Source organism: Bactrocera tryoni, chromosome 5 (assembly GCF_016617805.1).
Source record: "Bactrocera tryoni isolate S06 chromosome 5, CSIRO_BtryS06_freeze2, whole genome shotgun sequence".
Taxonomy (NCBI): Eukaryota; Metazoa; Arthropoda; class Insecta; order Diptera; family Tephritidae; genus Bactrocera; species Bactrocera tryoni.
Genome location: NC_052503.1, coordinates 57,919,542 through 57,934,505, shown reverse-complemented (window position 1 = coordinate 57,934,505; position 14,964 = coordinate 57,919,542). Strand labels below are relative to the sequence as shown.

The 14,964-nt window shown below is 39.6% G+C and overlaps 2 protein-coding genes across 2 annotated transcripts; both read right to left on the bottom strand.

Annotated features, from left to right (window-relative positions):
- Window positions 1-3,033: 3,033 nt before the first annotated feature.
- LOC120778164 lies at window positions 3,034-4,229 on the bottom strand. The gene has a single exon (XM_040109898.1). The coding sequence runs from the start codon at window positions 4,081-4,083 to the stop codon at window positions 3,199-3,201; it is 885 nt and encodes a 294-aa protein (XP_039965832.1). The 5' UTR covers window positions 4,084-4,229; the 3' UTR covers window positions 3,034-3,198.
- An 880-nt stretch (window positions 4,230-5,109) lies between these two features.
- Window positions 5,110-6,233, bottom strand: LOC120777988. Its single transcript, XM_040109632.1, has one exon. It carries the CDS (start codon window positions 6,121-6,123, stop codon window positions 5,407-5,409), a length of 717 nt encoding a protein of 238 aa, XP_039965566.1. The 5' UTR covers window positions 6,124-6,233; the 3' UTR covers window positions 5,110-5,406.
- Between the last annotated feature and the right edge of the window lie 8,731 nt (window positions 6,234-14,964).

The following is a 14,964-nucleotide window of genomic DNA, read 5'->3' as shown; positions in this document are numbered from 1 at the left end:
TAACAAAACAAGAGCGCCATTAGCTTTAAAAACCATGGAAGATGCGTGAAGATTATAATTGAGTTTGGAGTCGATAGTTACTAACAGGTCAACAAACTTACATACTTGCTCCAACCAAAGTTTTGTATTGCGTATGAAGTAGGGTCTACAGCTCTACGTGAAAAGCACATCGTTTTGCATTTTTTAAGGTTCAATGGCATGTCATTTCTAACACACTAAGAAATTAGGTTGTTTAAGTCTGTTTGCAACTGACATCTTTCGCTATTTGAAGTATATGATTTAAAAAGTTTTACATCGTCAGCGTATAATAAGACTTTTGAATACTCAATAACAGATGATATGCTATTAATAAATAACAAGAGCAGAATTGGACCAAGAGGAACGCCCGAATGAACATTGACTAAATCAGAAAAAGTATCGTTAATAAAACTTGCTGAGTTTTATTACTAAGGTAAGAAGCAACCCATTTTAGAAATATTGGTTGTAGACCAAGAAGATTTAGTTTATTTAAAATAATTGAGTGGTTTATTTTATCAAAAGCTTTACTAAAATCTTCGTACACATATAACATCAGTGTGCTTAATCCCCCTAAAGCTCGTTGATATATGTGTTACAAATTTTAGCAAATTAGTTACTCCAGATTTCTCTTTACGAAACCCGTATTGACAACAAGAAATTAGTGGAGAAATCCAGAAAGTTGTTTACTTTGTTATAATTGCTTCAAAAAGTTTAGGTATTGCTGACAACTTTGCTATTTCCCTATACTTTTCAATGGATAACCCAAATCCACTTTAATGTAAAGGATACAAATGATTTTTTCCCTATTTATGGAAATAAGCCTTGCTTAAGAGAAGAGATTAATTTGTTTGGTGTGAAAATTGGACGATGGGCGTGGCACCGCCCAATTTTTGGTGAAACCCCATATCTCGGGACCCGACTGGCCGATTTTGACACAATTTGGTATGTAATTCTACTTATATCACAGTGTGAAAATTGACGAAATCGGATAATAACCACGCCTACTGCTAATAGGTACAATTTTAAATTCCACTTGATTCGTTCAGTTTCAAGTACAGAAAGCAAGAAGCAATTAATATAACGGGATAAAAATGTGCATAAATAATATCTTTAGTGTATGCCACCTTATGACCACAAATTGTTTAAGTCCAATGAAAACTGTTCTAATCGCTAGGTACCGAATATTTAGACTCCGGTACCTATAGTTGACTTTTGATCAAAAATGTCGGTCAATATGTGATATATGTAACTGAAGTTAAGGGCTAATCTTTCTCTTATAATGGTATGTCTGTATGTCAAAAATGGGTTGAATCGGGCCAATATGTGAGTGTATCTTTGCGCCTAAAATAAATAACCTATATAACTAATATCATGTTTTTCGAACATCATCTGTTAAAGTATTTCCCTGGCTTTGATTCTTGCAAGTTGCAAGAGTGTAACATGTTCGGTTGCTCCCTTCTTTACTTGTTTACTTTGTTTATGTAATTTTTAAAACATGTGTATTTTGTTAAGTTCAGCCAATTGTCGACGAAATTTAGAATATTTTGAATAGTCAACAACTAAACCAGTTTTTTTTTAAGTTTGAAATAACGAGATTTTTAATTTTTTGATTTATTTAAATAAATTTAAAATCGTTTAATTAAAATGGGAGACACTAGATTCAATATTGCCACTGTAATCTGTTCGCAATTAATCTTCTTAAAATTAACTTTCGCAAAGTTGAACCGAGAACAAAAGTTTTGTGTATTATTATGAAGCAAGTTGGTTATTATTTCGATATTATTTTCCAAAGCAGGATGGGGACCAGAGGACTCTTGGCGGAACCGAAGGATCACATCGGACAGCAGAAAATGTTGTAGCGTTATTAACGTAAACCAGATCTAAAGACTTACCAAACTTGTTTGAAATATCAAAAATAATCAATAGATTTCCATGATACACACGGTAATTTGAAATCTCACATAACAATCATGGAATCAGTATTATTAGCCATGGAGAAAACATTATTTATTAAAGAAGCATGCAGCATATATACAGATAAGGGCGATTCAGGCGATAAATAAAAAAAAAGTTAAGTAAATATGGCCACCATTAACGTAAATTCGAACGCACTTAAATTCAATGAAGTTTGCATGAGGAAAATCAACTTCTTCAGATGCAATTGATGAATGACACCACTTCCTAACCTGCTTAGCACCTCCTATCATGCCGAATTTCTGCGCATTATAAATGACCTAAATGATTTGTGGTTAAATTTGAGTTGGACTTTAGAAAATAATATAATGGGTTGCAGTACTTCAGACGTCACTCATCGCCGCACATAATATGCGATAGCACTTACGGAAATTAGATCTGTGAACTAAAAGTAAATCTGCATTACAGTTCGATGTATTTGCTCGATTATTTGAACAAATAACAATACCAAGATCCGGAATTTTTTTTTGACTCTCATCCCATTCTCCTTTATGTCAATAACTCATTTAATAAAACACTGTTACAACATTTGACGTTCGTTATTGGCACTTCTGATATTTACAAGTAAGAATTGTCCGAAAACTATAACAGAAAACATAAGCTTATTAAAGATTATTTCCAGCCCCCTCTCGGAATGACCATATTATATCATTGTATTATACACTCAATACATACATATCTAAAGCAACTCTCACAATTGCCCACATTAATGATGTAAATGGGCTCCCAACAGAGCAGCTGAGAGAGCAGTTGACGCTTTTTTTCAAACGATTTGAACATTTCATACCATGCTTAAAGAGTATTAATTTCAGGGACATGGGGCAAAGCGTCCACGTTTTCTGATAGTCACTCAGATCCGTTATTTTTCTGGAACCCCATTGAAAGCATGAATTTGTATCTCTAAAAAACGAGTAAGTTAAAGGCGTGTCAGTTCTGAAGCAAAGGAGTTGTATAGACAAGTAAGCCCATAAATCAGTTAATTGTACTTTTATTATGACCGCCGACTGTTTTAAAATATATATTATAAATGCTTCTGAAATAAAATATTACTAAATAAAGTATATTGTTGTTATGTTAATCAAAAGAGTATAAGAATGACGACGAGAAAAGCAAAAGTCAGGCGTAAAAAATAAATTGAAATCATTTGGGTGAAATTCATGTTTCAAGAAGCATATGCCATTAGAACGTGTATGAGGATTGAATAGTTTAGCGATCCTGTCTTTGACTGATTTTTCTACACGTGCATGGCCGGGCCTGCTTAGCATTTTCATCGTTCTCCGGGCAAATGCTGACACGGGTAGTTGAAGCTCTAATGGAATAGGAAGGATCAGTATTGCATGCAAAGGCTAAGGCCTCTTCCTTAGAGATCGAGACTCTCTGTTTTGCACTTGAATTTCGCGATGGTTCCATCTCAATATCTCTATCAGTTCCCATTCCCATTTCCGTTTCACTTTGTTTTTTGCTCGAGCTTGAATACCTGGATTCTTCATTATTTACGTGTGCATTATCATTCATATCGAGAGTTTGCGGCTGTTGTGGTTGTAGCGGCGGTGGTGGTGGTTTTCGTTTCTTTCTAATACAGCAGCAAACTACTTCGTCCACAGAGCCTGGTGCCGGTGGTTCTGCATTCAATTCAGGTTCGGGTTTCCAATTCTGGGCTTCGGCCAGAGTGCAAAGTTGCCGACGCAATTGCTCGAGAATGTAATGCTGTTTGTGTCGCACTTCACCCATACTTAGGGAATCCCTTTTTATTGGCGGCATTTCGTCTTTTTCTTCGTCGGGATTAAATGCCAGATGTTCGAGTTCGAGAAGCAGATCATGGCGTTCACTAGGTTCGGCTTGAACTATTTGTCGTATGCGGAATTGCAAACGCGCAAATTGTGTGGTTAGTGTTAGGAATGCGCGTTGGAGACATGTAAACTCGCACTCCAGTCGACGGATATACTCGAGGTGATTCACACTCTCCTGATTCGGATACCAAAGATATAGTAGCTCAAACGGCTTTAGTCCGAAGTTACAGCCTTCTACGTCAGCTTGTTGAGAATCGGTCGGACTGCTACCACCCGAATTTTTGCCATCTTTGTTTTTCATTACTCTAAATAAACAACGTTATTTTCCCCTTGTTTATCTACAACAAAGAAGCAGTTAAGATCTTCTAAGTTGCCGGTCAATAACGTGGCTTAGGGTTTTTTATTGCGAAAATTAGTTGGTTTTTATGTATCGGCCAAGTATGTATAGTAAACAAACGTTTTATCCAAAAAATGAAATTTTTTTAATTTTGAATTTTGATTGAGAATAAAATTTCTCATTTTGACATCTTTTCTTAATACGTGTTTCTACACACAGTTGAAATACTTCGCAATCGATGTTGTTGAATGAGTAATTGTAGGTGATTAATTTAAATAAAATTTTTATAACTGTTATAAATTGGAGGAATAAAGAAAAACTATGGAAGTGCACCGCGTAACTCTAGCCTAGTGAAATTCCCACAAACTGTCCACATGTCACTATAAATACAAATTTTCCAGGTCCATTTTGACCCCATAGTATCCGTGTTTGAAATACCTGTGCGAGTCTCAGAATAGCCGACGTGTGTAAGAGGGATAATTCTTTAATTAAATAAATTTTTGACGGTCGCTGGGTCACTATTGATAGCTTCACAGCGCTCTCTGCTTTTGATGTTCGATTTCTTTTCCGAAAAGAATTGAATTACCAACTGATATGAAAACAAAACGATGATTTGATTCGGCTGCGATATTACTCTGTTTACGAAAATGTACTAAATGATAATAAATTTCTCTTGCAATAGTGGCATTGTTCGGGTCGCCTTCATAGTATGATCAGTACGGTAGTTTCAATATTGAGGAAAATATCAAAACTGTCCTTGTTTAAATTTTTGTAACAATTATATCCGTCCAATATCCGGAAAATCCCTCCTTATATTCTTTCGAACTGAATAGCAGTTTTCAGGCATCCTGTGTTTTACTAAATTATGGTCATGCTTCATAATAATTCCAAATGGGTAAGGGACTTCAATTATAGAGCTAAAATTCACAAAAGTTATTTTAAATTCTTTATTATATGTATACAAATAATTCAATGTTTCAATATTCTATTTTTGTTTCTTTTTGCGCTACTAAATAAAAATATTTACGGTTATATAATTCTGAACTATTGCGCAGTCTAGCTCCAATACACACAAGTTAAAATTAAAACTATATATAAGTATGTGTTTACAACTAACCCCGATTATCTGCCAATACACACTCAACTGGGTTGTTCTGCTGCTGTTTGCATAGTTTCGGATTTCAACACCCCAATACTCGTATTTTTCTTGAATAAAGTCAAAATATACAGCTGTAGCCTCCTTTGGAAAAGTACACTCAGCATTCGTGCGTTTGTATATATCAAATATTATAAGCAAAGCTCTATAAGCCCTTTGCGACTGTGACTTGAACTTCTCGTGTGATGTTTGTTACTTTCACCTTCAGTTTCTCCCCACTGGTCAGCTTTATTTCTACTCGAGTCCGAGTACTCCGAATTGGCTCCACTCGTGAATGCATTATAATCCGGCTCGGAGAAATGTGTAGTATCCGATTCTGTCGCAGAACTTCTTGTGCCTCCACGGTCGTTACGGGCAGCCTGTGCATCATCACCGAATTTCAGTACATATTTGGAACTCCGCTCATCAGCCAGGGTGGCTAGTTGTTGATGGAGGTGATCGAGTATGAAATGTTGTTTGCGGCGCACATCGCCCATATCTATAGAATCACGCTGTATGTGTGCCACCTCATCGTTTCCTCCATTTGTAGTATTGGATGCTAAATTTTCAAGATCAAGTAGCATAGCATCGCGTTCAAAGGGTTCAGCGTGGACTATTTGTCGTATGCGAAATTGCAATCGTGCGAATTGTGTGGTTAGAGTAAGCACAGCGCGTTGTAGAGATGTAAACTCGGATTCCATTCGACGCACATATTCCAGCTCTTTAATACTTACTTGTTTCGGATACCAGACATAAGTCTGATCATAGGGATTTTGTTCAGGGTTGCAACAGCACATGCCGTCGGGATTGTAGTCATTATTTGAGTTTCGCTTGCTACTCTCGGAGTCCTTCTCTTCATTGACCTTCATTGTTTTCGTAAAGTGATTTTGTAGTAAAAAGTGATTGAATCCAGATAATTGTAATCAAAAAAATGTTAATTTTTATTAAATTTTGAATTTTGACTGAAAAATAAAAATATAATTTGTTATTTATAAAAATGTTAGTTACGATGATAGTGAAGGCTATGAATGGTACTCATTTAATGTGCCATTTGACAGATGACAACTTGGGTTAAATGAGCGCTCCGGGCAAATAATGCTATACTATAAGTTAGCTGTTCTTGATTTATTTGTGATCGTTTTTAACATGTTGTTACAGATAAATTTTCGGCCAAAGTCAGCTATAGGTACCGGTGTTCACATAGTCGGCACTTAGGAGTTTGAACAGTTTTGTTTCGATTTGGACAATTGTTGATCATTAGACGTTTCAAAAGTACACGTTATATTACCATAAATACTTCTTCATTTGTGTACTGGAAAGTGAAATAATCAAATGGAGTTTACTATTGTGCTATATGGGAAATAGGCGTGGTTGTAGTCCGATTTCGCCCATTTTCGCACTGTAACATAAAAATGTCAGAATGTTACACACAGAATTTGGATTAAATCGGTCGTTTAGGTTTCGAAACATGTGATTTCACCTAAAAAAGGCGGTGTCATGCCTAATGTTCAATTTCAACTGCGGCTCTTATAAAGCCATAACGTACCGTCTCGGTACTAGTTTTTAGCAAATGTGGCTATTTTAGCTTTCATGGTTTAGGAGAGATGTACATTAAACCTTTTAGATTGCGGGACCAAACCTATTTTTCAATATTTTTAGCCTACAGGTACCGCTGGCTATTGCGATCCCCCATTCCAAATTACAGGTTTCTATCTTAAGTTATTGCTTGGTTAAGGTATCTTTTTGGTTTTCAATTACAAACGTTTTGTGAGCGTGGCAGTGATCCGATTACAGCGATATACGTTATTGGTAACTTCTACGTGTTTGCTTTTATCAAGCCGTAGAACATTAGTAGTTTTGTTTCTTTGTTGAGCTAGCCCATCCGGGGTTTTGTCGGTTTCTGGCGATTGCCAAAGTCTCAAACATAGGAATATGTCTTTGTAAGAAAGTTATGTCTCTGAGTCTAGAAGTTTTAAAGAGTAGAGGATAACTGCTCCCAGAAATTTTAAAGGACCTTATATTCAATTATAGGGATAAGATATGAAATAGAAATTTAACCTCTCTCCTTGGTAGGCAAGGGAAAGCTAGGATTTTTAGTAGACTTATGTAAATATTACTTTTTATTGTACTTTTGTTCCAAATAATCTGATTGAACTGATTGTTCAAAATAATCTTCCATACAATATTTTAGTTCACCGTATTTTGAGTAAGTCCGGCTTGTTGCATAATGCTACCAATAGTGATATCGTATTTGACAGCTCGTGACGGCGTGGTGTGTTCAGTAAGGTTTGCAATTTCAACATGATACGCTTCATTTTGGTACAACGCTTCGAAGTTGGCCAAACTTTCTACGCAAATTCAATTTGCCAAAAATTCATAAATTCGCGTTTATCGATGTCATCTTTTTAGTGAGGCTCATTTCTTGTTAATGGCTTCGTCGACGAATAAAATTGTCGCTATTGGGGAAAGTCAAATCCTTCTGTGGTTCAGGAAACGCAATTCCAATCGCGCAATTGACCGTTTGGTGCAGATTGTTGTATGGCGACATCATCGGGCCTTATATCCTTCGAAATGAGGTTTGAACAAGGACACTTTGCGTGCGTTAATTTCAAGAAATGAGGCAGTAAAATGGTCGTCAAGATCATCTGATTTAAAGGGTTGATACTGTTTTCTCTGGATCTGTGTTTACGAGAATCACCAGCAACGCTCAATGAGCTAGAAGACAACATTCAGCGCATAATAGTCGACCATTTGGCCGACATTTTGTTCAAATCGTCATTTTCTTCTTTATTGGCGTAGTCACGGCATACGCGGTTATAGCCAAGCGCCAATTGAAGATTCCAAGTGTAGTCAAGTCTTTCCCCAACTCGTCATTCACAACAAGACCCATTTGCTTTGCTTTTTTGTCCAACCTGGAGAAAGAAGAACTAACGGCGCTGTTGTTATGGCCAATGATGTCGATGTCTTCGGCGTACGCCAGATGCTCTTCTTCTTAATTTGCGTAGACACCGCTTACGCGATTATAGCCGAGTTAACAACCGCGCGCCAGTCGTTTCTTCTTTTCGCTACGTGGCGCCAATTGGAGATTCCAACTGAAGTCAGGTCCTTCTCCACTTGGTCCTTCCAACGGAGTTGAGGTCTTCCTCTTCCTCTGCTTTCCCCGGCGGGTCCTGCGTCGAATACTTTCAGAGCTGGAGAGTTTTCGTCCATCCGGACAACATGACCTAGCCAGCGTAGCCGCTGTCTTTTAATTCGCTGAACTATGTCGATGTCGTCGTATATCGAATGCGATATTCGCCGTGGCCAATGCGCAAAGGACCATAAATCTTTTGCAGAATTTTTTTCTCAAAAACTCGTAACGTCGACTCATCGGTTGCTGTTATCGCCCAAGCCTCTGCACCATATAGCAGAGGAATTATGAGTGATTTATAGAGTTTGGTTTTTGTTTGTCGAGAGAGGACCTTGCTTCTCAATTTCCTACTCAGTCCGAAGTAGCACCTGTTGGCCAGAGTTATCCTGCGTTGGATTTGAAGACTGACATTGTTGTTGTTTACGCTGGTTCCAAGATAGACGAAATTGTCTACGACTTCAAAGTTATGACTGTCAACAGTGACGTGAGTGCCAAGTCGCGAGTGCGACGACTGTTTTTTTGATGACAGGAGATATTTCGTCTTGCCCTCGTTCACTGCCAGACCCATTTGTTTCGCTTCCTTGTCCAGTCTGGCGAAAGCAGAACGTACGGCGCGGGTGTTGAGGCCGATGATATCAATATCATCGGCAGACGCCAGCAGCTGTACACTCTTATAAAAGATGGTACCTTCTCTATTTAGTTCTGCAGCTCGAACTATTTTCTCCAGAAGCAGGTTGAAGAAGTCGCACGATAGGGAATCGCCTTGTCTGAAACCTCGTTTGGTATCGAACGGCTCGGAGAGGTCCTTCCCGATCCTGACGGAGCTTTTGATGTTGCTCAACGTCAGCTTACATAGGCGTATTAGTTTTGCGGGGATACCAAATTCAGACATCGCGGCATAAAGGCAGCTCCTTTTCGTGCTGTCGAAAGCAGCTTTGAAATCGACGAAGAGTGTGTGTCGATTCTCCTTTCACGGGTCTTTTCCAAGATTTGGCGCATGGTGAATATCTGGTCGGTTGTTGATTTGTCAGGTCTAAAGCCACACTGATAAGGTCCAATCAGTTTGTTGACGGTGGGCTTTAATATTTCACACAATACGCTCGATAGAACCTTATATGCGACGTTAAGGAGGCTTATGTCACGGTAGTTGGCGCAGATTGTGGGGTCTCCTTTTTTATGGATTGGGCAGAGCACACTTAAATTCCAATCGTTGGGCGCGCTTTCATCCTACCATATTTTACAAAGAAGCTGATGCATGCTCCTTATCAGTTCTGCGCCATCGTGTTTGAATAGCTCGGCCGGCAATCCGTCGGCCTCTGCCGCTTTGTTGTTCTTCAGGCGGGCAATTGCTATTCGAACTTCTTCATGGTCGGGTAATGGAACGTCTGCTCCATCGTCATCCATTGGGGAATCGGGTTCGCCTTTTCCTGGTGTTGTGCGTTCACTGCCATGCAGCAGGCTGGAGAAATGTTTCCTCCATAATCTAAGTATGCTCTGGGCATCGGCGACTAGATCACCTTTGGGGGTTCTACAAGAGTACGCTCCGGTCTTGAAACTTTCTGTAAGCCGCCGCATTTTGTCGTAGAAGTTTCGAGCATTACCCTTGTCGGCCAGCTTATCAAGCGCTCCGTACTCACGCATTTCGGCTTCTTTCTTCTTCTGTCTGCAAATGCCTCTCGCTTCCCTCTTCAACTCTCGGAATCTATCCCATTCGGCACGTGTTGTGGTCGATCGTAACGTTGCGAGGTAGGCAGTCTGTTTTCTCTCCGCTGCGACACGGTACTCCTCGTCGTACCAGCTGTTCTTTTGCACTTTCCGAAAACCAATGGTTTCGGTTGCAGCTGTACGTAAGGAGTTTGAAATGCCGTCCCACAGTTCCCTTATACCGAGTTGTTGACGAGTGCTCTCAAAGAGCAGGAGTGCAAGCCGAGTAGAAAATCGTTCGGCTGACTGTTGTGATTGCAGATGCTCTACACTCTTATTTAATATTGTAGTTTCTCGATTAAGCTCTGAATCTCGAATTGGTTTCTCCAGCAGCAGGTTGAAAAAGTAATACGATAAGAATTCTCCTTATAAGAAACTTCTTTTGGTTCGAACAGCTCCCTTTCCCGATCCTGACGAAGTTTTTAGTGTTGTTTAACGTCAGCTTACCCAGCCTTATTAGCTTTGCGGGGATACTACGTTGAGACATAGCGGCATAAAGGCAGCTCTTTTTCGTGCTGTCAAAACCAGCTTTAAAATCGTCGAAGTGGTGGTTGGTTGTGGATTCTCTTTTCACGTGTCTTTTCCAAGATTTGGCGCATGGTGTACGGTATGTTGATTTTCCAGGCCTAAAGCCATACTGATAAGGTCCAATCAGTTTGTTGACAGGGGCTTTAATCTTTCATATAATACGCTCGATAGAACCTTATATGTGATGTTTAGGAGACTTATCCCACGGTAGTTGCCGCAGATTGTGGTGTCTCCCTTTTTGTGGATTGGCAGTGTACATTTAAATTCCAATCGTTGCGCATGCTTTCGTCCGACCATATTTTACAAAGAAGCTGCTGCATGCTTCTTATTAGTTCTCCGTTGCTGTATTTGAATAGCTCGGCCGTTAGTCCATCGCCTCCGTCGCTTTGTTGTTCTTCAGATGGGTAATTGCTATTCGAACTTCTTACATCGTCATCGATATGAAATCGGGTTCATCATCTCCTAGTGTTGTGTTACCCCTGCTAGCCAGCTTGTCTACCTCTTCGTACTCATGCAGTTGGGCCTCTCTTTTTTTTTGTCTGAAAATGCGTCTATTGGCAGCGACGCCGCACTCCTCATCGTACCAGCTTTTCTTTTGCATTTTCCGAAAACCAATGGTCGTTTGCAGCTGTACGCAAGGAACCTGAAATGTCGTTTCACAGTTCAATTATACCGAGTTGGTGGCGAACGCTCTCAGAGGGCATTAGTGCAAGACGATTAGAAAATCGTTCACCTGCCTGTCGTGGTTGGAGCTTCTCGACGTCGAACCTTCCTTGTGTTTGTTGACGTGCGTTTTTTATTACATAGAGGCAGGTGCGTACCTTTGCTGCAACAAGATAGTGGTCCGAGTCGATGTGAGGACCTCGGAGCGTAGGCACGCTTAAAACGGAGATGTGTCTTCCGTCTATCACAACAAAGATACCTTCTTTGCCAATGCTATGGTGTAAAGTCTCCAAGCACGATTTTGACATAGTGGAGGGGCAGCTCCCAGGTGCGCCCATAGATACGTTCCAAAAGCTCATAGATGGCATCGTTGGGGTGTGGACGCAAATCAGCGATGTGTAAAAGAACTTCGCTTTAATGCGGATTGTGGCTAGACGTTCATCTATCGGGGTGAACGCCAGGCGATGGCGTCTCTCTCCCACCACGAATCCCACACCGAATGTGCGGTACTTAATGGTGCCAATGTAGTAAATGCCACAAGGACCTACTCGCCTCAGTCCTTGTCCCGTTCATCGCACTTTTTGGACGACGGTGATGTGAGCCTTTATTTTTACGAAGACATCAACTAGCTGGGCAGCGGCAACTTCCAAATTAACGGGTCGGACATTCCAGGTGCAGGCTCTTAAAACGTAATCCTTAATATATTTGCACTGGTCGTCATCAAAAGGGGGTCTCTCAACCGATTTCTTTGTGATCCTATTATTTGTGGTGTTTTTGTACGTACCGGGTCCCAAACCCAGCATACAACTCTGGGGAGTGATGATTTGCCTTCTCACTCGCCTTTAACGGATGTTTTTTGGCTACCCAGAGAATATTTGGTCTAAGATCCGAACTCGTGAACTGTTTGGGCCTTATATAAAAGAATCGTTTCTGACCACTCTAAAGTGAATGGCGAGTTCCTTCCTTACTTACGTGAACTTCTACACATGGCTCCAAATATTGTTCGCATCAGAAAAATTTGTTAGTTTTATTTTTGGCCGTCAAAACTGCGCATCTCTTTTGGAATGGAATCCCCAAATTGACAGAAAGATATAACTTTACATTTGGGTACGTCATATTTTAATAGCGGTGTAAGAGCGAAAAAAAACAGTCTCAAAGAAATGAAAAATAAGGTCAGAGGAATACCTTAAAGACGTAGTTTGGAAGTAAAATTGTCAAAACAAACATCTGGCTACTTGGAGACATAAAAGTAGTCCATGGTTTCGCGTTTTCTTAAATATCCTGCAGCGCAGTTCACATTGTATTTTCACATACAGTGGTCTCGCAGACAAAAGGCAAATACAAACCAAGCATAAAGTACACACTAACATTCTCAAGCAATTTGTACAGTCATGTGCCCGCATGTGGCAAGGCAAAGCAGCATTTAGTAAATTTGTGTGGCATTCAAGGCGCCGGCCGGCATGTTAAGGTAGGTTCGTACAAAACGCTAAGCCACAAGACTCTCTTGCCCCACAATTCAAATGCTTTGTTCAACAGTGGCATTCCTCCACACGCCAAAATATGTGCGGTTGTGCATTGCATTTGACATTTAAAACGTCAGTGCTCGCGTTATTGTCGGTCAATAAATGGAGCAGCACAAAACGTGATTGTCGTGTGCGACCTGCTATCAGTGGGAGCGCTGGAAGTTAAAGTGAGCATTGGAAATTATGGCAATATGTTTTGGCTTAGAGTTTGAGCATAAAATGAATGGTAAGATAAGAATAAAAATGGGTGGAATAGAAACAGGAGATTAATATTTTTTCAAAGAGCATGCTGTAGATGTAAGAGAAATCCTGCTTACAGAATGTTTCGTGGTGCAGAGACTGTAAAAATGAATTAGTTTTGTATTTCTGGGCATAAAAACAATATATGTATTTAAAACAAAAAAGATAATTGCTTCAAAATTCAGAGCTTTGTGTTTGCATTGGTACTAGCGCATTATAATGATATATGTATTCCTATTTAGATTGAAGATGAAATTTTCAGATTTTTAATAAGGAAAATACCATTTTATAGTACTCATTGAGGGAAACCAACTGTTATGGTACATATTCCATCTAGTAATGGCTTATCAATTTAATCAACTATTATTACTACTATTTATTGATGGTGGGAGTCGAAGAATCATAATTCCATGTTAATTCCTATACTGGCTAAAACTTTGAGGGTTGATTTCTGTGTTTTCGGGCGTTTTGGACGATTTTCAGATATTAATGTGCTTTACCCCATGTTAAGAAATATTTTGGATAACTATTACAAATGTCATACCAGAGAAATCATGTCTCTTGTACTATCCGTACAGGGTCCGTAACGACTTTCTGCTAAGAGACTTTAAGACGTTACTTATCCTTAGCCATTTATTAATGAATTTTCCTATAAATCTAAGCTCATTCCATTACATTTAAATCATTTGCTAAAAACCCTAGATGTGATTACAGTTGGAAGAAATATAATAGAGGGATAATCGAAGCATTAGGTGAATCCATCGCACAGTTCAGTTAACAGGCAAAAGTAAATGCATAAGCTTTTAAAATATTTTACAATTTAAATAAATCAGAAATGTAACGGTTTTCATAAAAAAAAAAAAAAACACTATACATGCAGTGTATTAGTGCACTAATGAGTAAAAGCTTGCTTTCCAAAGCTTTTAAAGCCGACGCTCTGAGACTGTGGTTGGGAGAGAGTAATTTTCCGCTCTCAGATTATTTGCTCTACGCCAGGAGAGGATGAAATTGTTTCATTCCTTTCGCTGTAGTATTGCCATAATCGGTTGCCATATAAAGTTCTACCGAAAACGAAAACCACAGATGCAATTACGTTGTTTTGCTTCGAGAGCAGCTGATTTGCACACATGCGAGTACGTACATATAAACAAGTCAGTAAGGCAAATTTCTTTGCAATTACATTGAAGCGCTAGTGTCTCTGGAATTTAATTGTGTTCCTGTTTGGATGTATGTGTTTGGATATTTGGACCGATATACCTTATAGGACCTTACGAGCCAGGGAATACTTTAATGTTTGCCTAGATCTAGGCGTAAATCAGTGTCGTGAATTTCACTGGCTGTGCGGTGTTAAAACTTGCATTTGTATTTCCGTTCTATTTTCACTGTCTCAGCTCCTGCATTCCCAGAGGTTTACTAATCGTTTCACTTCACTACACAGTCGGGTCACTTTGGGTTGGTGCTTCAATCTCAGCCTGTCCTATTTGTTTAAGCATCGTACGAGTCCCCGAGCGCGGACTGAATGAAATGCAACAAACACCGCGTTACAGGAACCCAACTACAGCTACCGCTTCTCCACCTCTGCAAAGAGTGTTTTGGCTGTCTAACGGTAACGGAACGTCGCACTACAACAACAACTCTGCAATGCGTAGTAGTCGGGCCGTACGCGATGCGTTTTGCAACAGTGAACAAATAGTAGAAATGTTTGGCAAAAGCTCAATGTATCGGTCCACATACGACTCGTTGTCGGCACGAGCTACTGACTTTGTTGGTAGGCGGCTGGGCGGCAATGCAATTTTCGCACCGACGACGAAGCGCAGCAGTAACAGCGGCATCAGGCACTAATATTACTGATGCTTGGCGGTGTGTAGTTCTGTGCAGTTTCAGTTTCTGTTTCAGTTGCGAATAAACGACTCGAGCGTTCA

Excerpts from the sequence above, each read along its gene's own strand:
- LOC120778164 (XM_040109898.1), bottom strand. The coding sequence starts at position 4,083 with ATGAAAAACAAAGATGGCAAAAATTCGGGTGGTAGCAGTCCGACCGAT.
- LOC120777988 (XM_040109632.1), bottom strand. The coding sequence starts at position 6,123 with ATGAAGGTCAATGAAGAGAAGGACTCCGAGAGTAGCAAGCGAAACTCA.